Genomic DNA, 26367 nt, shown 5'->3' on the forward strand with positions numbered 1-26367 from the left:
CCTATTTGCCAACACACTAGTGGCGCGGGGATTTAAATGGCCATCAGTTAAGAGGTTAAGGTACACTTAAATGAATAGAAAACCTACATTACGTTTTGTAATTAAATGCACGATTAATTTGAAAATTGAGTTGGAAGTTTCAGCAGTCTCGCAACATTGCCGCTAACACATCCCTTTTTCTTCTCGTAATACAGATGTAAGATGTCAACGAACTCAGGTGTGTCTGTCTCAGTGAACTACCTCCTGTCTACTTTTTTGGCTACAATGTTGCAAGCTGGCCTCATCGGTCAATGGCTTCTAATTAGTAGTTTTTAAATTAAATTTACACGAAAACTGTCTACGCTATTAAATTACGCCAGAGGGATGAATGATTCTTTCATTAGATTTTCTATAGATATGGACAAAAATCACGATCCTACTCCAATTAATTACCGAATAGGAGGATGTTAAACATCTGGGAAAAATAATTTTTTTTTTTTTTTAGAAAACTATGGACTTTCCACCAATATTATATTACACTTTTTTGTTACATACAACATCAGCTATTCTGCGAGGTTATTCCACTTCCACCTGTATATACAGGGCGATTCTGAAGTCTTTACCTGGTTTTGGAGGTCAACAGAACAGTAATTATGACAGAAATAGCGGAAACGCCTATATTAGTGGATAGAGTATCTCTCCTAGTTTGCATCCGTAATAGGCGCTATGGCGTACTTTTATACTTAGGTGCTGGAGGGCAGTCATAACGAAAACATGCACGCTCACTGCTAAAAATAAAGCTTTTTGCGAGTCAAAATTTGCTAATTGTGAGTCGGATATGACGGTACGACTATTTCGTACGAAATATCACCAAGAAGCACCCACAAATGAAACAATTCGTGCATGGTACAACATGTTTAAAGAGATGCTGCCTATGTGAACCGTTACAATGTACGCAGTTGGGACATGGAAATTGAAATTCCACGTTATTGCATTAGACGTGCTTCTCGAGATGAATCTCTTTTTCCCGTGGCCCACGTGGTCACCTGACCTAATCCTGTGATTTTTTTTCTTATGGAGTATGTCAAAGATCATGTGCTCGTCCCCCTTTGCCACGTGATTCAGCACAGCTGCGAGAGAGAATCACACATGCGGTTGCTAGTATCGACCGTCAGATGTTGGGACGTGTGTGACAGGAGCTTGACTACCTCTCTCTAACTGCTCCTTATTCCGTAGTCTTCCACTTTTTTCTCTGTGGCATTTTATCCACATTAAGTTTTACTTTGGCAGTCTACAATCACTTCACTTGCGCACGTTGTCATGCCATGTTAGTTGTTTTGTTTGATGTAATAACTGAACCACTGTATAACAATGATTATATTTCTCTTATTCTATCGTTTTGTATTCTATCTGTTTTAGATCTTCCTTGGAAGTCCATTTTGGTAGTTAACATTTTTTCAATAACAATGTTTTATTTATTCTGGCAGATTTAAGGCAGTGAGGCCTTCTCTTCCACTCAACCAGAGGATGAAAAGGAAATACATGATAATATAATATTAATACAAAAGTAAGTTATAGGTATACCTAAGACAAAATCTAAACAGAAAAATATGCATAAGCCAGGAGATTGTCGAACTTAAATACTTACTTAACTAGATGACAAATTAAGTTACATGATTACTTAATAAACTAGTTACAATTGTGAATCGCAGAACATATAGCCTGGGACACTGTGCGTCCTAAAATAAAATGTTTCACTTTGGACTTGAAAGTGTATAAGGTCGGGCACCCCTAACATCTGCAGGTAATGACTTCCTAGAACGGATAGTGTTTATTGTAAAGGACGAAGAATACGTGGAAGTTCTGTGGAGAGGGACTGACAATAGTGTCGTGTTGTGACAGGATATACAGATTATGATGTGTAGATAGATTATTATAAAATCATGATGCAAGACATTCAGAGACTGAATGTATGCAAAATCTGACAGAGAAGAGAAAGGCAATGCAAACTGCGTCTATCAGCAAACCGGTGCCAAGACAATTCATTGAAAGACGGTAAGATATGATCATAGAGAACACAGGAATTATAGACACGCTGTAATTTTTGAGTCAGGTCATAGCTGAGAACACTTAATAGAACGTCGCAGTAGTCGATTTTTGACATGCCAATTATCTGGACTAAGATTTGTTTTAATTTAAGAGGAAGAAAATGTTTTATTCGTCGAAGTGAGTGCAGTATAGAAAATACTTTTTTTTACATACATGTTTAGTCTGTGTGACATAGTTTAAGTGTTCATCGATATGAACACTCAGATTTTTCGCACTTGCACTAAAGGGGATTTTAGTGTTATTTACAACTACGGCGGGAAGAACATATTTTTTTAAATTTCGATAGAATTCTCCGATTCCCCAGTAAAATATTCTGCGATTTTTTAGGGTTCAGAATCAATCCAAATTTCTGTAATCAGGAGGTTAAAGATTTTAAATCCGAATTTAATTTAGTTATACTGTCATTCACAGAATCGGGAATGGCGTGGATATACAGCTTTAGATCGTTCGCATAAAGATGGTACCAACAGTGTCGTATTGCCTGAGATATCGTTTATGTATAATGAAAACAGAAGAGGCCCTAAAACAGAACCCTGGGGAATCCCAGTCTCCACGATGCGCCATAATGAAAACCAATCACTAAGAGAAACACTTTGCAAGCAATCGCGCTGTTAATATTCCGTCCACATGATACTGCTCTCAAAGAATTACAATACACGTAACTTGCCCGAAGGATATCTACATCAAGTGAATTAGCCACCGGTGTAGCTCAGTCGGCTAAGGCCCTTCCCTGTTGATCTGAGTTGCGCTCGGGCGCGGGTTCGATCCCCGCTTAGGCTGATTACCTGGTTGGGTTTTTTCTGAGGTTTTCCCCAATCGTAAAGCACATGTCAGGTAATCTATGGCGAATCCTCGGCCTCATCTCGCCAAATATCTCGCTATCACCAATCTCATCGACGCTAAATAACCTCTAGTTGATAACAGCGTCGTTAAATAACCCAGCAAAAAAAATCAAGTGAATTAAATGCCTTGCTGAAATCAAGTAATGTTAATACTGTCACCTGTCGACTGTCCATTACTTCGCGTACATCTTCAATAATTTTGAGACGGGCTGTAGTTGTGCTGTGCCCCGACTTGTAGCCTTACTAGAAGGGAGTTATAAAATTAAAATAAGTAAGGTAAGCTGTTATTTGCTTGTGGTCAAAATATTCCAAAGCTTTTGTGAGAGCAGGAAGAATGCTGATTGGTCTCAAGTCACTGGGAGCAAAAGAGGAATTAATTTTTCGGGAGGGGTCGCACTATTGCTTTCTTTTCCAAATTTTGGGATAAGTGGCGCTTGCAAGTGAAGAATTCAATATATGAGTCAGTGTAGGAAGTATAATGTTAATTATTTCATTCAAAAGAATTATTTTTAGTAGGTTATTTTACGACGCTTTATCAACATCTTAGGTTATATAGCGTTTGAATGAGATGTAGGTGATAATGCCGGTGAAATGAGCCCGGGGTCCAGCACCGATAGTTACCCAGCATTTGCTCATATCGGGTTAAGGGGAAAACCCCCGGAAAAAACCTTAACCAGGTAACTTGCCCCGACCGAGAATCAAACCCGGGCCACCTGATTTCGCGGCCAGACACGCTAACCGTTACTCCACAGGTGTGGACTCAAAAGAATTATACTGATGCTATCTGTACCTTGTGATTTTGTTTTAATTCGTCTTAATGCCCTCCAGACTTCAGGGACGTAACGTGTAAAAAGTCAAATTAGTCTTGTGAGGGTGAAGGTTGTGTGTTCATTTTCAGAATAGTGTTATAGCTATATTGGTTTATTAGCTTTGAATATAGTTTGATCTCAAACTATTTCATTCATAATTACAGATATGACTCGTCTTTCCTGGATGTATCTCGCCTTATTGCTTCATCAAAAGTTCTGTCATATTATAATTTTGTGTCAAGTACTTATACTTCCCGCAGTGCTGAATTTCCACTGCCATCGCCCCCCCCCCCCACCATTTCATAAAACATTTTTTCTAGTGTCCCTCCTTGCTTAGTACTAATTAGAAATGGACTGTTAATTATTCACATGTACGTTATAAAAACCATGATAATTATTACTACTGAATTTACAGCAGACGGATTGCTATATACTGTACAAATTAAACTCAGATCTTGTTTCCTATACACCCTGTTGTATTCAAAAGAAAACTTCACTATTGAATATTTGTTACATAATGAAATCAATCTATATATTTCTCGTTTACTATATACATCATAATACATGGCAAATGTGTTTCTTTTTTGAATACCGATATTCACGTTTCAATAAATTTAAAAAGCCGAATTATCAGTTTTAAGATTTTATAAACGATCATGCGAGTTCTAGACGAGAACATAGCAAAGAATCCTCTATCATATCATGAATGGCAAAAAACTGAGGTCTATTCAACCTGAAATAACGCCTAAACGTATCATTCAAATCGAAATCAGTGATGGAAACTCGCCCTTATCTTCGTGAGATACAATGTGATTTCCAGATTTTTTTTTGGCTTCAATTTTTGGCCTACTTTTCCTTTTCATTAACGAAATATGTTCTTATAGCTCCATTTCCTCATCGCTGAAGATTCAGATTCAACATAGTAGCGTTCGTACATAATTTGTACATTATGGCAATATACTTAGGCTACAGATTATATATTTCGTAAATACATAACCTGTAATATTTCCCCCAACGAGTGATTACTATAATCAGAAAAATACTCTCTACATGAAGGCAGTGCATAGATGAACATTGCGGGGTGTGATCTGTAATAGCGAGAACTCGCTAAGTGTGTGGACGAAGGCTCTTCCTCGCAACACATTTTTCGCTAGCGAGATCTCTTCAAGTGTGTAACGGGCCTAACTCCACGAGTTCTTGAGGGTTATCAGGCTACTCGCCTGCGGATGGGATCTGGCTATATCAGGACTGAGACAGGATGATCCACCTGTCAGCATCGGATACATGAATGCCACTCAGACCACCTGTCGTCTTGAACAATCATCGCATATCGGGCGCATAATGGACCAAAGCAAGCCGAAGTGCAAGAATCCGATCCGAGTCCAACTCTCGAAAAGCCAAGCCAACCCATGAGTTTCCTATGGCCACTGTCAGAAAGAGTAAGCACAAAAATCTTTATTTTTGATGGTAAGTATTCATGGATTGAATATAAATCCGTCAGCTCTTACCTACCCTTCTCTCCCGTTCCCGCCGTTCAAACCATCCTTACATTTTCAACACATCATTAGATTAATAATAATAATTAATCTATCGTATTGTTCTAGTAGTAATAGTACAGAAAGCAAGAAGCTACTGTCGACAGGTTTTCTTTTGAGTATTTCGATTCTACCTCATTCACTTACTTTTAACCATTTTATCACTTACTGTCTCTGAACAGCTTGTTGAAATGGGGCTTTAATTAATTTAAAACTACCAATTATGATAGCAGTGCATATACACGAACGTTTCGTGTCGAGTAGAGAACAAGTGACCGTATCGCAAACGGGTTCGTAGAGAAAGGACTGCGTAAACATGAAACTATGGTCTTAACATTATCGCTTCCAAACAAGAAATGAGTCTTATCGAGTCTTTCAACCGTGGAATCTTCTCGCGCCTTCACTTCACACACAGTTCATCTGACGCTTTGCAGATTCATCCATTCCTTGTATCAGCTGTACTGGCTGCTTTGATCTGACCGGTAACTAGGCAACAAGAGCATGACACAAAACAGTTTTGGCCCAGATAATATCGAAACTAAAATTATTACAATACTGCACGTCTGCCTCCAGACTAGCCGGCCCCGGTTCCATTCCCGGTGGGGTCAGAAATTTTCATGTAAAATTACCTTGGGATTAGCAGAGATGGCGGTGCAAAACTTCTAATCACTAAATTGTGCGACAATATGCCTGGGTTAAATTCAAAATCCCTCCAGTGCATATAAAGAGAAGGCATATGTCACTGCTAATAGTGATTCGTCCGTCGTATGGAGACGTTAAGCCTAGCGGCCCTCTTGGTGCTAATCAACAGGAATAGACTACTTGCCAGCACTGGGTTTCCCCTTCTCCCTTCATCATCTTGCCCATTCCCTACACTACACCATCGCCATGTTAAATTCGGCAGCACTTTGAAGAGAACAACAGCCAGGATCGCCACCCGTTCGCCGTAAACGAACACGAGATGGAAGTACAGTCGCCAATGCAATTCAAATGGGAATTATGACGTGACTCCTTATGTAACAACTAGATGGGAGCGTAGTAAACCTGACAAAAGTTGTTAACCTCAAAGTCTAGAAGGCCGACCTATCTGGGTATATATGATCTAGGACTATGCTTACACGAACACTTACACATACACTCGCCCTAGTACACGATATAATTTTTCACAGATACATATCAAGTAGTACGTGGCCTGCCGAAATAGACTGAAAATGGGTCACAGTCTTGCCATCTATCCGCAATATGTTGAACCCGAATCACAACTGAAATGGGTAGGCATTAGACCAGGCGTTCTCAACCTGATGCTCGCGAGCACTATGGTGCTCTTTTAATGAAATTTGCTGCTCTCGTCATGCGAGTAAAAATGTGCTCGCGAGCACGGACGCTCCTGAGATCCTTTTTTTCAATTCAAACTTTGTTGTATAGCCGGAACAAATAGTGTTCCTATCCATCCATTTTACTATTTTAGCGACCTAACAGGCCTTCCCGTATTTCATGGTTTATAACCCATTTCAATTCAGTGTGGACTTAATCTGAAAAATCAAGATTATTAAGAGATTAATATCGTTGACAGATCTCTAGTCCTCCTTAGCGCTGAAATACTTCTTTCAAAAGAAGAAATTCATGACCTTTGGGGCAGAAGATCCAAAAAGAGTCCAAACAATGTGGAGTGTTATTTCAAATGTCTGGACAAACAACTTATGCCAAAAAAAACTTTTTCACTTAAGAAATACCTCAAGAATAAATCACGATCACGATTAATTGATTGACATCTGCAGGAGTGTTTCTCCTTGGACATCACTAAAATTCTGAGTGACATTCAAGTTCAAGAATATCATTACTGTAGTGAGTTTTTTTAAATTTTATTTACTGATTTATTTCATTCATGTATTCATATAGTCCTATTAAACCTATTCGAGTCCATCGCTGTGGAGTAACGATTAGCCTGCCTGACCGTGAAACGAGTAGGTCCGGGTTCAAATTCTAGTTAGCACAAGTTACCTGGATAACGTTTTTCCTAGGTTTTCCCTCAAAGCATTAAGAACAAATGCTGGGTAACTTTCGGCGCTAGACCCTGGACTCATCTCGCTAGCATTATCACCTTCATCTCACACGCTAGATAACCAGAGCAGTTGATAAAGCGTCGTAAAATAACCAACTAAAAAAATTATAAACCTATTCGATTTCATGGTGCTCGCTTCCTATCACATGTGCGCACGCACGCACGCACTGCTGCTGCTGCTGCATAACCGAAAATGTGTGTAAAGAAGAAGTCTGAACAGATTCAAGCAAAAAATCTTTCTTCGTTGTGAAAAGAAATGAGTAGATGCTAAATTATACGCAGTTCGGTGTGTAACATTTCGTTATATCGTTTTAGCCAATAAGGGAATGTTTTTAACATATCGTCGTTGTTCCTGCAATAACTCCTGTAAATTTTTTGAGTAGGAGGAAAAAACACATTATTAATTCTATGACAGCCGTGCATAGGAGACTGTGAATTCTTGCATTTTCGAAACAAAGAAATATAATTACATATAAAAAATTATTATTTGCTGTATCACTATTAAAGTATTTAATAGAGCAAAAATCTGAAAATCGATAAATATGTCACACAGGAGTAATTACAGGAACAACTATTATGATACCAACAGGGTCTAGGTGCGATCACTGACATGTCTATGAGGCATGCTTTCTTTCAGTACTACAATTTCTCTTGCCATTCTTATTTTACTACTAATTCAACAGTACCATATCATTAAATCACCGACACTTAATGAAAGCGTCATTAAACAAACAGAGGTTATTACCCATTCATATTCGAAACAGAAGTGTTGCTTTAAAAAGGGGAATCCCACTGAGTGCAGGCTCTAGTTCCGTTATAAAGCTGTAGCAACACCAGTATCATGTACGACTTTGGGAATACCACTCTGATAAGGAAACTAGTTCGCAAATCCAATCGCATCCATCGATCATACGAAAAACGTTCAAGAGAAGCGAATTTTAGGCGCACATGTTGTTGTAGACCTACACATTTCGCTCTTTAATCGTAACTATAAATATTAATAACACATTTCTCACTATATATAAGCATATTACGACATAGTCTTTTCGACATTATCTGCACAGTCCAGACTGAAACGTAAATGGGGATTTCCATAGAATAAAACAAACATAGCAAGCAGTACGGCATTGGTTATTCCCCTGAAGATAAGACAACAGCGACCACACCAATCTCCCACTATAACGGATACGAAAAATAATATTTACATAATTTGAAGAGTACGAGTACAAGGGGGGTTATGTGAGCAAAGGCAGAGACGTATATATAACTTTAAACAAGCATGGAAACTATGGTCGTGAGTTCTAAACTCGTTCACGGTACAATACACAAATTCGTCTATTAATGTGATACCCAATATAGTTTCAGGTGGACACCCAGTATGACAAGACTAAGATGCGAACGAGCTATTCTATCTCAAATCAACCGAAATATAGAGAAAATTGACCTTACAATTTCTAAATACAATAAAACTTTTTTTGTACGTAGAGAACTGTGATACAATGCTTTGTGCAAAGTTTGAGGCATCAGAACTTTATAGTGTTTAAATTAAAAATATTTAAATTTATCGTATTTTCATAAAATGTGTAACTTTAAACTGTTGTAGCTCCGAAACCCTTTCACCCAATGATCAAAATCATGGTTTATTTTGATGCTGAGAAATTAAAGTTTATATTGACATATAAACAGATTTTCTTACTTTTATGGAAATGGAGAAATTTAAACTTGTCCTCATTAAGACGCCTTTGCCAAGGAAAAAATATTTTAAAAATATATAGTTAGATTCCGCATTGAAAATACAAATAAACATATTTTTTACTGATGGCACGTTGATAAGAAATATCACAGGTTTCCATAAACACAGGAGTACAATGACGCCCAACGCTCGCTTATCTTCAGCTCTCGACCAGTGCGTGCGGTACTGCGCCGTTCAAGTCTAGGCGTGTAAAAATAATTTATTTAATACCCTCGAAACTTACTGCCGTACCACTAAGCAAACAATGCCGAATCCCTCTTAATAATGCAAGGTTTTTTCTCAATATTTTTTTACATTTTTACAAATTAGCAAAAAGCCTAAAAGTAAGTAAAATCAGATTATCTGTCTCTCTGTGTACAATAAAAATAAGCATTACTTCTTAACATAACCTACCAAATGTCAGCTTCAAAATAAGCTCTCGTTCAATGTTCTGCAGTAAATGGTTCCAGAGTTCTGAGCGCTGAAATAGGCTTGTTTTTATAAAATGCGCTAAATTTATCGCTCAATAATACGAAAACAGTTTGACTTTCGACAGTATATTTTTGAAAATGCACTCTCCTCAGCACCTTGTATAAATAGGGAAAAAATTAGAGTATAAAAAAATGCGAGGTTTTTTACTGATCGATTTCATATGGAACAGCCCGAACTTTCAAACTCGATGATCAATGTTTCCAGTCAGATTGTTGATATAATCCACATCGGTCTTTGACCCATTACCAAAGTTTCTCTCAAAAAGCTCTTATTTGACTTTACTGAAGTCAACTAGACCCCTGCGAGTATCAACTTGTTGCATTAGTATTTACTTTGTTCCAATAACAACTCGTTGTATCTGTTTAGTCAGCAGTTCAAAGACTGCCATGAAGCAACTAAGCCAGAGATAATGTGGTAGAGTGGTCACTTCCTTTCCCCCTCCATTGCATATATCACTGACTAGCAACATAGTTCACTAAAGACTTATCCATAGGGTGACCAGAGTGACATTTTTAAAAGGACATTTGAAGGGTTCAGAGCCATAGTGGGCCAAGCGCCATTTATTAAAAGCGGAGAAATCAAGGGTTAAAGTTAAGTGAATATCATAATTTAAAGAAGACTGACATATCATTTAGTTTTAATGTGCATATTTTATATGACTTGTTATATGTTTCATTAAATTATGGTTCTCACCTAATTTTAACCTTTGTTTCCTCCATTTTTAATATATGGCGCTTGATCCACTCTGGCTCTGAACCCTTATTTGTCTTCACAGTATGTCTATGTACAGTACCAGAAAAAAGCAATGGGCCGAGTCTTGTGGCACTCCTGTATGTAGGCAACAAGTTTTGCAACACTTTCCACAAATAGCACATTTATAAGGGCGCTCTTGTTTACTCACATGTGCAATGCGTTGTAACATACAGGGACATCATTTTATTTTTACTAATATTTTTAATATTAACCTGGCTATACCTTTGGATTAATGATTGAGACCCGGAAACACTGTTTGCTACCTCCTTCCATGACTGGAGTTCGATGATACTGGCGTAAAATACAAACAGATCACTTTACTAGGTACAGGAGGGAAGAAAAGTAGTTCATCCATTTACATAAAGTAGGGAATATCGCAATTTTGAGTGTGATAATTTTCATTAGATTTTGTTTAGTCAAAATACAGTACAGTATTAACAGTAAGTGTTTTTACTCACGAACTGAGTTATCCATGCGAACGTATTCACTATGCAGTGTATATTATATTGTCTACAGCACATTGTCCACACCTGTGGAGTAACGATCAGCGCGTCTGGCCGCGAAACCAGGTGGCCCGGGTTCGAATCCCGGTCGGGGCAAATCACCTGGTTGAGGTTTTTTCCGGGGTTTTCCCTCAACCCAATACGAGCAAATGCCGGGTAACTTTCGGTGCTGGACCCCGGACTCATTTCACCGGCATTATCACCTTCATTTCATTCAGACGCTAAATAACCTAGATGCTGATACAGCGTCGTAAAATAACCCAATAAAATAATAGTAATATACGTTACAAGAGCGGTATGTTGACGTTTTCATGTTCGAGGAAAAGATTGAAAAAGCGAAACGTAGTTGAGCTTTTTTAATTTCCGAGAACATGAAAACAAACACACCGCTCGTGTATCGTACATTATTTTGTGCGAAGATCGTTTATTACATACCTGAAAGACGAATTTCTAATTAGTTGCAATGAAATCTCCATCTTGGTTTCTGTTTAATGACGGCAACTTCGGAAAACCAAAATATCTTTCTTCAACATTGTTACTATAAAATGTTTTCTGCGTTTACTATACTCCAGCAGGCCGTGATATACGTCTGTCTTTTTTTCCCCCAGTCTATAAATGCGAACTTAAAACAAACGGTAAGGTCATGTAATGATTTATTTTTCATTTTAATATTTTAACAATATTATTTATATAACATATTGCAGTAATAGCATCGGCATCTGGAATCTTGTTGATTTTTTCACGGCTTCCTTAATGTTACTTGTATCAGGAATGCAATAAGTTTCGTGGAGTAGTAGACTTTACTTAATTTTTGCAAATATTTAAAAACAATAATTAACATTGCAATTTAGGTGAAATTGCAGTGGTAAGTTTCCAATTTATAATTATTACTATGTTAAACGTCTCTAAAAATAATATGTTAAAAGCCTAAAGCAGTAAAATGAATGTCGCGCTTAAGCGGTAAGAAGAGGGAAATTGTTATGTGTGTTACGTTGCGAATACTGAATGCGGTATTTCACACTTACCGCGTATTGGTTCTGTGCGGAAAACAAGCAAATACGCACGATCTCGCACAAAATGAAATAATACAGCACATTAGCGTACGATATAGAGAATGAAGTTAAAATGAAAAATAATCATAATATGGATATTTAAACACATTTTTGAAAATGGTGACCGTTCATTTCGATACAGGCTTCAGTTCTTTTGTGCCTATTATCGTAATATAAAATATTGTACCTAATTTCAATTAGGTCTACCAGTTTCGTCCTTCGTAGGCCTACTAGTAACTCATGTTGAAATAATTGTGTACCTGTTCTATAAAAGAGTACCTTACGTACTGTAAATTCAATCTTCACTTCTGCCCGATCCGAAAAGATAAAAGTACTCAGACATGCTATCTACTATCCGTCCAAGTGAGTTTGTCGCAGGGTCGTAGAAAGGAGGAAAATCACGTGACAATTAATTACTTAACGAGGCTCTTTTATTTAAGTTATTTTAAACAGTTGTATAAGATTACGTAGAAGTCCAATTCCTAACAGAAATTAATGTTTTCATAAAAGAGCTAAGACAGCCCAGATAGTACCTGTGCGAAAATATGGATCAATATTGAAAGCTCTTTCGTCACTGGAAAACGCGAAAATATTTCTGAAACCTACTATTCTTACTAACTCAGTACTGTACGGTGACTTTGACTCTATACGCGGCCTTGGTTGTGTGGTGGACGATTGTAAATAGAGGGGGTGGGAGTGAAGTACATTCAAAAACTCAAGTACAATAAAAATTGAAGTAAAAATAAAATGATGTCCCTGTAGTAAAATTAGGCTGTCCATTTCTTTTTTACCTGGAACTGCACAAGAACGTCAAAACGATGGTTCCTATTTCAATAATCTACTACTCAAGTTGAATACAAGACAACTAAATGCTATTAGTAGGCTATATTGATGGCCCAGTTCAAAAGGGAAACAACACAAGTTTTGAGAAACCTGTACAAAGCTTTATGTTGCTGTGAAAAATCAAACGATCGTTGAAATTATTAAAAATTCTGTTCATGATGTCTTATGTAAACTGTAAGTTTCAAATTAGAGTTGTTAATTGGATTTTTCACAGCTTTAAAATTCAGGGTTCTCAAAACTTTGAATTATAAGTTGTTTTCCTTTTGAACTGGGCCGTCGATATACGGAAGATAAAGTCACAAAGTCTCCCCCCCCCCCAGACATCACAAATGTTTAAATGTACGTTCCATTCATAAAACCCCGATTGCAGGAGTCAAGTACTTGAAGCCTCTAAACTTGACACCATATTTGTGATCACATGGAGACACTAAACTCGAAACCATGTTTCACACGTAAAAAACACGCGCTGAATGTTGTGTGCATATAGGTACACTGTTTTAAGTTCGTTTTTTCTACCCTTTTGCGAACCACTCGTACATCACTGTTTTGGACACTTTGTTCCTTAAGCTTCGTAACAAGTTTCTGAAATAATTGCCTCTTATTTAATTTTAATTTTTAATATTATTGAAGTTTTCTTTTGCCGTATATTCCACGGAAGTTCGTACATCTCATGCACTTCTAAAGTTGGGCATGTATGTTGACATTTCATATTAAGTCAACTGCCATAATAGATGTATTCTGAAAGACCAAAACAATAATAATAATCTTTAGGTAGACTATGCCACTTTTCCCAAGCATTGCAGAATTATTAGTTTAAAAGGAATAATATTATTTGTATACTGTTAGAAAGGATATGGTAAATTAACCTACATAAAGCTGTTCTAAAATGATAACTTTTTCACATTTAAAAACTATCATTTTAATGCTGTAATGACGCATATATTCGCTGAAAGAAATAAATAGCATTGGCTTTCCACATTGGAGACTCAAGTTCAAATTCGAGCAAGATGATGTGAAATTTGTGGCAGACGATGTCGGTATTGGGGCACAAGTTTTCTCGGGGTACGTTCGTTTCCCGCTAACATTCCCTACTTTATCTAGAATTATTAATTGGTTCTTAAAGATTTCACTTACAATTAGAATAGTTTCCGAAAAATGAGGTCTAGTTGCGCTAAGACTTTGCATTCACTTACTAAATTTCTAGCAGTTTCATCCACCTATAAACATCTAGAAAAAGAGTTTTCCGCTTCGATTAGATGACCTTTCACTTCCATAGCGTCCAGTCCACTAGCAATCCATTTTAATATTTCTGCTTAGTTTGAGCAGCTTGGAACGCCTGCTCTTATTTCGTTTTTCAATGATAACTTTTGAATGCCTGCAAATTGTCTTCCCTGTCTAAAGAACAATAAATCTTTCACTGTTTAAAGTTAATAATAAATATGAACAAAATCCAGTTTTTCAACGCTAATAGAGTAAAACAGCCACGATTTCATTATACCCATTGGCTCTACAAAGGTTTCTTCTAAAAAACATAGGCCTACTATTTATACATATTTATGCGAGATTTCTTTCACACTGATACCGTACCGCAATTTAACCGATGACGAATTCGTGCCGGCCAATCAAAGGCCAGTGCAAAAGATTATAGCTATTCATCAAGCCCATGGTGAGTCACGCAATGTTGTCACTTTCTACTCATTTGTAGGGTTGACAGGTTTTGGTTCTAATAATGTGGAGACCATAACTAAATACGACAAATGCGAAAGAAAACATATATACAGTACATACAGTATAGATATAGGCGTACTGATTACGATTAATGGGTAAGTAATCCATAGTACAAGGCTGTGATCACATCATGGATAATATAAACAGGATTGATTAATATCACATTCAAGCATTTTTCTTTTTCTTGGTGTCAACGACTGAAACCCCCTACCCCCAGAATAAGTGTCTGAAGCTGCATCTACACGGTTCAATTTTCAATGCCTGTTCATAAGAAATCTGGGGAGAAAGTTGAAAACGCACGTTCAATTAAGATGCATACAGATTTTGTGTCTACATGGTGCGCAATGTTGAACGTTATTATGTATTAATTAATAAATATTAAATATCAATCCAATACTTAAGTCTACTTGATTCTCGAAATTATTGTGGCTGAACATCCAATAGGCACTAATATTTGCGATGATCTTCAATTAAGTTAATCATACTTGCCACCATTTTCATCTTAAAAGGTCCACCATCACCTCACAGCCACATAAAACAATCAGTTGTTCGTTACATGCTAATGTTGAACGAAATAAAGCATAAGATACTCACTGACGACGGGTAGCTTTCAATTGCTACAAGCACTCTCATTTTTAGTGAAAAAGGTATGCACAATTGAGTGTGTTTCGTTCACTCTTGCATCATTGCTTGGATGCGTAAAGTTGAACAGTATAGATGCACTTTAAGGTACACTGTTTCACTATTGAGTTAGACCCTTATTGCGGGAGGAATTCAATTACTTCCGTCAGCGAGACGTGAGAACTTCGCACTAAGCCACGCGTTGTATAAAAATAATATCAATAAGAATATCAAAGTCATCTCATCAGGTACGATGCATGCGACGCTACTTTACACACAAAAGTACACAGAGTTCCTATGCAAACCGGTACCACTCCAATGTTTAACAAAATCTGCTGGCGGGCGGCGAGAGGCCGTACGCCGACATGAGTCATTCTCACGAAACCCATCACATTTATTTCCCCTGCATTGATTTCTATAATATCTTGTAACTCGAAAAATGTCTCCTGTGTAAAGAATACAGCACTATTACACCTAGTTATTCACCCTACACTTAGATCGATATTACATTTTCTTACCGTCATGCATAGCTTGGAATACCCAAACATGTGGACACCGTGGATGTCCCGCACTACAGAATATAAATTTCAATGAATATCACCTTTAAAGTATAAATCCGATTACAAAGAACCACATTGTATTGAAAAGTGCGTTAAAGGAAGTAAACATCACATATACAACAGTTATATAAAAGTGCCCAATGTCACTACAGAAGTGGTGTAGTTTTTGTCCACGAGTTTTTGGCTTTGACATGGAACGGATGATTCTTCGCTTTAAAAGAGAAGTTCAATGTGGTGCTTCCAGAACGTTCGGAAGACGAAGACGGTGAATTGTCGGTGCTTTCTCAGACATAAAAGAAATCTGCACTTGCGTATCAGGCTCAAAAGCAGCATCGAATAGCAAGTGTTTATTTTTTTAAGTGGACACCGTGGATAAAGTGCCAGCTCAACTACACAAGGGGGGATTACCAACGGCTGGGTAAGTAATGACTTCATAGGCTATTTATGAAATATGATCAGAAAATTAATATGCTTAAAAGTAATTAGAACACACCGGCGAAAAGTCTGAAATGTGGACACCGTGGGAGTGGACACCGTGGATGTAAACACCGTGCATTTATTTAGAACGGGATATTTAGTTCACAGGCCATGATAATTATTATTGATGTGATGTTTATGATGTAGCTGGAAAAATACGGTCTCTACAGTTCCATATGGATACAATATTGCGACTGTATCATGTATCTGTATTACACGATGAGTGGTGGTGAACTGACTAGAGGACGGAAAAAATACGAGAATAAGGGAAAAACAAGAAAAATAAGCTTAAAGACAGAAATTTATAAAAGTAAAAAATCTGACGTTTCAAGAAATGTCAAAAGTCGAAACGTGCAACTTGCAAGGAAAATAGAACCAGAGTGTTTAACGATGGAAGCAGATCCTGAAAAGCACGCTGCTTACATAACGTCGGAGAGTAAGATATGGGCTGAGAGGAAGAAGCAAGGAAAAATTAAGACAGTTTCGGCCATGACTAATAGAGAATTAAGAGAGCGAAGGAAAAACGAAGAGAATGGATGAGAGAATACTGCACGAAATTAAGAACAAATATATTCAACAATGTAATCATAGTAATTTGGGAAAGGATACAAAAAGCTCTCCTGCTAATAAACGGTAGTGAAGTTATTCGAAAACTAAAAGCCGAAACTTTAAGCTTAAACGTTTAACAGAAAAATTGGAAAAGCTTTTTCACGTGTAAAATAAAATGAAATAGGCCTATGCCATACTTCATCTCGTATCACAGAGAAGAAAAAAGCAAACCAATCTGCCTCGTGCACTGCAGTTCGTACTTTGCTAAGAGGGCATCCAGTTCCTTCTGACATAAAGCAGAAACTGATCCTTGGAGAGTTACTAGAACAACAATTAAAATCATTTTCTTCTGTAGAATATAAAAGTAAACAATTAGTAAGACGCATCATAAGTGGCAAAATAATTAAGACTTATAAAATGCTGCAGCACTGTAAGAGAGTAGTTTCTCGCACACCTGTTCGCCAGAATAATTCCTACAGACACAAGAGTAGCCACAGTTAGTTTGGAGTACAAGCATCCCGTGATACAATAAAGACGCATCAGTATAGTGGTGTGAAGAAAATCAACATTTGTTAATTTTAAATTAATTGAGTTATATGTGTAAATTTCAATGTCGTACGAGTCACTGAAAATTTTCTTTTGTGTAAAGAACTTGGTTTGTGTCTTCTACAGAAGTGGTTCTTATTTTTTTGTAGGGCATAAATGTGTATGTACTTATAAAAGAATCAGAATTAAAGGTAAAATAGTTGTTATTACTATAACCGTAAATCATTTCTTATATCTATTTAAATATCTTCATTAAATAAATGAAATCAGTCACCGGCGTAGCTCGATCGGCTGAGGCGCTTGCCAGTCGATCCGGAGTTTCGCTCGGGCTTGGGTTCGATTCCCGCTTGGACTGATTACCTGGTTGGGTTTTTTTTTTTCGGGGTTTCGTCAACCGTAAGGTCACTGTCAGATAATCTATGGCGAATCCCTGGTATCATCCAGCCAAATACCATCTCGCTATCACCAATTCCATCGACGCCAAATAACAGAGTAGTTGATATAGCGTCGTTAAATAGCCAAGTAAAAAAAGTGTAATCCACTATGGTATTATTATTTATAAACATATAAATTAATGCGTTTATAACTGTTAGTAATACTTCACATTATTAATTAAATACGTTTGCGAGCGAACATAAATACTTATTTCATTTTGTAACATGGCTTAATCGCATTATATCTAATAACAATCAGTTAATATTATTATGAATAATTAAATTTGTGACATTTATTTTCACTATTGATTTCAAGTCGGTGTGTAAATCAAATTGTCTTTACCGAGCCATAGGAATAACCCACGGATTAAAACTGTAGACACCGTGGAGATGCTCTGGACACCGTGGAATCTGAAAATTGATTTTGTTTTATTTCTCGTAGCACACTAAGATTTAGACATGGCCACTAACACACCTGACTTATCTTTCACACCTTTAACCAATACCTATCAAAAAATTAATCTCCTTACAATTTCAGTTGTTGCCATTTTTGGGTTCCAAAAGTGACGGGTTTCATGAGAATGACCCACATATGGAAGGTTACACGCTTGCTCCATCGTCATATATATGCCTGCGGAACATGACTACTTGGAACCGGCTGTATACGAACTTTCTATATTATGAATAATTTCGAGGGAAAAATTGTTCCGGAGCCGGGTATCGAACCCGGGACCTTTGGTTTAACGTACCAACGCTCTACCACTGAGCTACCCGGGAACTCTAACCGACACCGATCCAAAGGTCCCGGGTTCGATACCCGGCTCCGGAACAATTTTTCCCTCGAAATTATTCAAATCAACTTTACAGGGAGTTATACCTGAAATCTTGATTTGCTTTCTATATTATGTTCCAGAATGTTGTAGATATTTAACTGTCTGAAATACAAGCATTACGAAATGCTGAAATATTTCATACACAATACTACCGTTTCTCCATGACAAGCTACATTAACGATTGGAAAAACATTGTGCAATACTACTTTTTCACAATATGAAGAATTCATTATACAATCCACACGTCCATTAAACCTCTAAACAACAACTGTCTTATAATGAACAAAAATATTGTCAGTCCCTGTTTTATATTCAAATCAAATAGGATGCTCAATCACGTAAAAATGACCAATTTCGCAAATGAGAAATGTTAAAAATCACTCAAATTTAAACTAATTATCTACTAATCTTTATAAGTCCACATATAAACATAAAGTCGAGGCATTTTTCAAACCGTTGAAGATTGGTTAAATTGAAGTCTACATAAACATAAACATAAACACAGTAGGCTACTTCATTTACATACTAATCATCTTTAACATCACAATACTTGTTATCAATTCTTTTATTGTTATTACTCGACCAAGGCGAGTGGAGCCGCGGGCGTAATGTGAACTATCGCGATGTGGTATTACGAACGCAGGAGCAGTAGCGCCACAGTTCCGGGCTGCAGGACTCCACTGGCCTTGGTCGAGTAATACTGCGTTCACAATGTTTGTTTCGAAATGTAACAAATCAAAGAAATCAAGTCATTCTGAATGTGATGCTGTATTTCTGTTTGCAAATTTATTCCTCGAAAGAATATTTTGTGAAAGAGAGAAATAAATCGTCCGGTCTTAATTAAGGATGACGACGAGGATCCGGAAATTAACAGCAAATAAATATATTTAATTAAACATGAATATTGTTATAAAAATAAAATGTAATAATTAAGCACCATTGATTATCAATTATAAAAAAAATCTTAGAAGATGACCTTAAAGTTATACTTATAAATAAAAGATTTCATTTAAAATTAGCATATCCTTAATCAAGACCTTCTGACTGGTATAAAATATGAAACTGTATAATCTGCAGATAATCTTTAAGAATTTGCGAGATGATTTTTTAAATTTCAAAAGATGGTACTGATAATTGTTTTAAAAAGTTGTATGTAAATTTTGGTAAAGAACTCCGAGTGCCAAAAAATAAACCTGTCACAGGTCAGAATTTGCCTCATTTAGTTAAATGAAAACGATAATTTTCTAATGCCTGACAATATTTAGAAATGAAAATGGTTTGAGATGTGAGCCGTCTTCATCCTGGAAGCTTGTAGGACAATGAAGACACTGATTATGTGATAGATAAAAGATGTTCTGATAGATCACAAACCGTAGCACATGATAAAATTGTTGCTATGGTTTTACAATAAATTCGGGAAAATTATTGAAAATTCCGAAGATGGAACATTAAGTAAGAATCACAAAACCCAACATTTTCCTAAAATAACAGATATTAACCTTGCTGATTTCTATGGTGTTATGTAAAAGAAATAACTTAGTCCTTCTGATACTGAAGAATTGTTATTACTAAGGAATTCCAAGATATTTCGCAGGGTTTTCTACTAAATGCTGTACAAAAGCTGAAAGAGCAAAAGTTTAGTCATATTTCAATTTTATAACAGTAGATGCTTACAAAACTCCCATTATTTTGTGAATTGTTATATTTATGTAAACTTCATTTGAAAAAAAAAAAAAAAAAAAAAACTTCTGCGATTTCTGTAGCAATGTTTTATTTAACAAACTTTCAACTGCAGAGGTCATGGCGAGAAATGGCCAATAAATTTTGCTCGGAATCCTCTATCAGGAACAAGGTTAGTTTACATGTGGTACACTTACTACACAGTCCTTCATGCTAAGTCTGAATCCAAGAACCTTGGATCCAACAGTTAGCATGGTATCTGCTATATAGACCACGAACAACATTTAAAAAAATTGTCAGAACTTTTGAATAAGCCCACATCACAGAAATATGTAGCATGAAAATTGGTTCTTATATTTTAAAACTTCATTACAGTTGTATTCGCTAATATGACGAGAAAATAAATAGGCCTATAAGGAAATACAAAAATCCCCTGAATTTGGTTTTTGATTGCTCGCATCATTTTGAATTAAATTAAGCCACTAAGATTTAGTATGCTTGTTTCATATAAAACCCTGTAGTTCACTACCTTGATAATAGTTCATGTTCTTTCGTAGTCACTTCTGTAAAATTCTAAAAAGATACTCTTAAACACTCTTATTGTGTTCAATTGTCTTATTGTGTTCAATTGTTTTATTGTGTTCAATTGTATTGTGTATTCTTATTGTATTATGTATATAATTGTATTGTGTATTGTTTATATTGTGTATACCACTGCCACTGGGTGCTTGCCCACTTGCAGTGTAAATAAATACATATATACAAACAGACTATGACCTAACACGTTTCTAGTCAGCGTTAATTTTCTTAGATTCTGGTTCATTACATAGAACACAAAGACAAAAGTAATGAACTTGAATGATTCGAAATCGATACTTGAGAAGAAACATAACATTACGCCTATTTATAAAGGTAGTACACACGTCACTTTATGAAAGCGTAACTGGACTATTTCCATTGTTGATGAAGTAGAAAACACAAAACAATTCGAAAGTCGAATCAAACTCAATTTCAGGCGATAAGGGAAGAAAGTGAGGTACCCTAAGTCTTGTTGTGGTACTAGGGTTGCCAGGTTTTTTTCATGTAAATAAGGGACAGTTGCAACATTTAACTAGAGGAAAATATGAGAAACTAATAAGAGAGAGATAAGAAATCTATGAGAATTTCAGAGCATATACGTGAATGTTAAAACACAGTATAAGGAAAAATTATCTTAGCTTTATACTATTAAAACTGTTATATTAATTATTAACCATTAACTTATTTTTATTATTAAAAATTTAGAAGGTACATTAATGATGTCTGAAATTCAGACTGGGAAGATATAACTTGTGTTCATACAAATTGTTAAATAAATGTTCTATGTGTCTAAATACAACACGTTCCCTTTGTTTCATGAGGAGAATCACTCATTTTGGTTTGCAACACTTTTTACGTCTTAACAATTTTACTGTACCAATAAACATGCACAGCTATTACTTGGGAATAAAATTACTTTTAACTGAAACATAGAAAGCCCGAGGTGTAAATTTATTTGTTTCACTGTCACGTTCTAAAGACATTAATTTGTTAATAAAAAAGTGACTTTATCTTAATTCTGCAACACCATATGCGTAGAAACAGTAAGGGAAAAGAATAAAAAAAATTGTTGGCCGTCTATGGCATGATATCCATAAATAAGGGATTTTTGGTATCCCTTGTAAATTTCATGCAGGACAAGTTTTTCAGGTCTCAAATATGGGACATCCCATACAATAAGGGATACTTGGCAATCCTAAATTCACTTGAGCAATTGATGCCAACCCTTGTATTTACATCATCCACATTCACTTACAAACAGTACACCTATTGCATCCATTTCATGCTTTAAACCGCTTTTACTTTCAATCTGCTTTGCAAATCATTACTTATTGCCAGTTTATATTTTGGAATCCCGTTATCAATATCTGTTATGATTACTTATAATTTCTCACTTCTTCTCAGTCTTCAGCCAAGTTTTGTTAGCTATTTTTAACAGCACCAGCAAGAATACTTCCTCTTTTTTCCCTTCTTCGATACCAACAAAGGAAAAAAATCCAATCTAAACTCCATTTGGATAATAATTATTCATTATGCTTTATCTCCCATTTAAAATTATATCCATTAATAATAATAATAACAAAAATAATAATAATAATAATAATATGTAAGACTTCGTTCCTGCATGGTGATGCTTGGACAAAATATGTTCAATTATGATATGAAGCACTTGCCATTGAAGAGAGAGAAAGAATTAGATATCACTGTGATTATTAGATTATGTGGAGAAAGCTTTGAAACAGTTTCGTCTCTTATTTTTTTCACTTTCAATGTTTGGGACATTGCATTATATCTTCATTTACTGAATCTCTATATTTATTTTCCATCAGCATACTTAAACTAGCAATCTATTAACTTCGTAATGCTGCCAAAAACTAATTTCTTAATCAATGAACTTTCAACATACTATATGCCCTTAAACATGCAACATAAGTTCAAACTTCACTTTACTTACAATAGAATAAACGAGCTGAATATTAACTTCAAAGAACTACATGCATAAGCAAGACTTCGCAGTCAGTACTCACCATTCTTGTCTGTGTTGATCAACATCTCCACCATACGGCCAGGCTCAACAAGAGAAAATAAACTGGTCTGTGTGCTAGTCTCTGCGACAAACACTTTCCTGGCAGGAAGATTAACTTCTTGAACCAATGACCTTTCCTTAGCACGAAGAACCTCACGCTCTACCTGCAGAGCTATAGACTGTCTCGCTTTCATCAAAGCAATTTGATGTTGCAGTTGTTGACTTGTAAGAGGTTTCTTCAATGATTCCATACTCACATCTCCTGCCAGTTTATCTCCAGACTCAGAGTTTTTAATCTGTTCAGTGCCTTTTTGTGCGGAAATAACAGCTTTTAATCTGTTGATAACTTCTTGGAAGTTTTCACGATTTGCTTTCTGGAGGTTTGGATCACTGAACAAAGAATGGGCAGTGAGTACATGACCATTATTAACAACTTCAGAGTTGTTTTTTAGATTTCCCTGTGTACCAGTCTTTTGTTCTTTATGTGTGGATTCGAGTTCATGCTTTAAATTTCCTTGAGTAACAGTCTGTTCCTTTTTTTCGACTTCAGTAAGTTTGACACTTCTTTGAATAATCTTCTGGTTATCACTAGTCATTTCTGAGTTACACTTCGTAGCCACTGCATCATTAATTTCCTCCTTTCTAAAACGTTCAGAATTAAGTTTTGCATTTCCCCAAATAACATTCTGTTTTTTCGTAGGAACATTAGGGTTACACTTAGAAATTCCCTGCAATTCTACTTGTTCCTTGATAGAAGATTCACTGTTATGGATAATACTTCCTGTCTGTTCCTTTGGCAACTGTTTTAAATCTTCTTGCATAGAATCATTAATTTCTTTTCCACTAGCTTCAGAATTCATTTTTGAACTTCCATGAATGAGAGTATTTTTTAGGACACTCTTTATTGGTTCCTTCTGTCCTACAAATGGGCCTATAATTATTTTTCCACTTTTCGCATCTACAGCTGCACTCTGATTATTCTGAACAACTAGCGTACCAACTTTATCATTTCCAGCATCAAGCTTATTTCCTTGAAGCTGTTGAAATATCACTATTTTACCACCAACTATTCCTATATCATTATTTGATGTATCAAATGGTCCTAATCGAATAGTTCCACTTGAACTTGATACCTCTGCCACAGCTGCTACATATGGCACTTCTTCTGCTGTGTCCAACATTTGCTCTACATTAACACAATCATCCTTTGAAACTTCTGGGTCTTGTGTTGGAGGAACTGTCGTAGTTTTAAGTACAGGGAACACAGGGGATGTAGTAGTTATAACTGGAGGAGATGGCACTGACTGAATTGGAGGAGATGAAGCAGACTGAACTGGAGGAGATGACATAGACTTAATTGGGAGGAATGACATAGATTTAACTGGAGAAGATGGCATAGATTCAATTGGAGGAGGTGACACAGACTTAATTGAAGGTGATGACACAGTAGCTGATTTAACTGGAGGAGATGACACAGATTTAATTGAAGATGACACAGACTTAACTGCAGGTGATGATACAGTAGTTGATTTAACTGGAGATGACACAGATTTAACTGAAGATGACACAGACTTAACTACAGGCGATGATGAAGATTTAACTGGAGGAGATGACGCAGATTTAAATGTAGATGATGGAGTTTTGTGTGAAGAAGAAGGAGATTTTTGCAGCGGAGATGCTAAATGTTTAGGTTTGCCTGCCTTGGCATTTGGTGTGGAATCCAGTCCTGTTGTATTACTGGTTAGAAGTTGGTGGAGTGTGCTGCTCATGATATCCAGTTTTCCACTAGGATAGCTCTGAAGTGTCCCAGGACGAAACTCCCTTGTAAGTTGTGGGGAAGAACTCAACACCTTCACCTTCGACACTGGTAGGGTTGTTGTCATCTCATGTTGCAAGTTACACAACTGCTTCCAGCGCTGCTTGGGTTTTGCAAAGTTAGGATTTCTTTTTGTCCTATCTGACAGGTTGAAGTGTGAACTATTAAGGGCTGGCAAAGTAAATTTGCGCACAATAACCTGTGGTTGTGATGTTAGTGATATAGTTTTATCTGGTGACTTTGATTTCATTGGTTCACATGGTGAAGAATGATGTGAATCTGGCATTGTAGTTATCATTGATGACTTGTCTTTCTCCTCTTCGTCTTTATTTACACACTCAGCTTCCCTCTTTCTGCTTCGCTTGTTGCAATATTGTCGAAGGACTTGTCCTCCATGTAATGTTGCCATACTTTTTTCTTTGAGAGCAAGTTTTCAATGCTGTATGTCTTACAAGACAACGCAGGCAACATCATAATAATAATAATAAGTGTAATAAGGATGATAATAATAATGATTCACCTGAAACAAAGAGAAAATAGTAATGTATTATTATAGTACAGCTTTGCTACATTAATAAGTGTACAATTCTTTTATTAAACTCTCATACTTTAACCACATAATTACCTATTCTACAAAAACTGTTTATTCAAGGGTAACCTTAATATTATATTAAACGTAACACATATAAAATATCTCTTCTAGATTATATATTCTACAACTTTTATGTCCATAAACACTATTATAAATAAATAAATTTTTCATAGTACAATACTAGTTCTATATTCACAGAAAACACACACACGTAACAATGTTTACAAATGAAAGTGCAACTATTTTAGATATAAAGGACAATGAAAGAGAGAAAAAAAACCCTTGTCTAATTTGCCACAAACTGCCAGTTCTGTTTTTACTGCAACAACCTCATGTTTTTTTCCTTTCAGAAAATATGAACTGACAATGGCTGATTCATTGAAGGTTTTTAGTAAATTAGGGATACTATCACTATCTGCAGGCAGCTTAATTTAACTGGTCATATACTGAAGTAAGATCACGAAATGATCCTTGTCAAGTTATGCCACCTATTCTCTTACTTTCAATGTGCATGAATAAGTAAGTGGTCTTATCTGGTTCAAATGTCAAGTACGATTTTCTATCATTATCGTAAAACATTTGTCCCTCAAAGAGATTAACAAACATTATGCAGTACTAAAAATTGTAAAGTAATAATTTAACTAAATAATTCTGAACTAATAATGGAACATTTCAACAATTATGTGATGGTTACACAAATCTATAACCAGGTTAGAGACTGCCGCTGCTATACACAGATTTGTAATTGTTAGCTGCTACCACTGGCACAATGAAACATTAACCAAAGTCTTAATTAATTGAGTAGTGACAATATTTGTAGACTGATTAACAGGGAAAGGATTTATATGTAAATACATATTTACTTATAAAGCTAATATAATTTATATTTTGCATTATCTTTATGTTTCACAATGTGTAGGGTTGAAAAATCCTACTTTTATTTTCCATATTTTTCCATATTTTAGAGTTTAGTACATATTTTCGTTAATTTCCATATATTTTCCATATTTCATATAAAACAGTCCATATTATATTAGGTTTAACAATAAAACAAAACAAAATTCCATTAACTTTTAAAAATACATTTCAACAATAGAGATTTAAACACATGTTCAGTAATCCCTTTAACATCAGAGTTATTTGAAAATTAGCAGTCCTATCAACAATGGGAAAGTAAGTTACAAAACTGTATTAATTTAATTTAAAATTTTTAAC

General features: G+C 35.9%; 1 protein-coding gene across 3 annotated transcripts in view; it reads right to left on the reverse strand.

The window, feature by feature from the left end:
- Positions 1 to 26367, reverse strand: part of LOC138701664 (uncharacterized) — a 148666-nt gene that overhangs the window by 72834 nt on the left and 49465 nt on the right. For all 3 annotated transcript variants that reach the window (XM_069828797.1, XM_069828796.1, XM_069828798.1), the window contains exon 2: positions 22746 to 25080. In XM_069828797.1, the coding sequence (XP_069684898.1) occupies positions 22746 to 24969 (2224 nt within the window). In that variant the 5' untranslated portion in view covers positions 24970 to 25080. The remainder of the gene's footprint in view (positions 1 to 22745; positions 25081 to 26367) is intronic.

Source organism: Periplaneta americana, chromosome 6 (assembly GCF_040183065.1).
Source record: "Periplaneta americana isolate PAMFEO1 chromosome 6, P.americana_PAMFEO1_priV1, whole genome shotgun sequence".
NCBI classification, from domain to species: Eukaryota; Metazoa; Arthropoda; class Insecta; order Blattodea; family Blattidae; genus Periplaneta; species Periplaneta americana.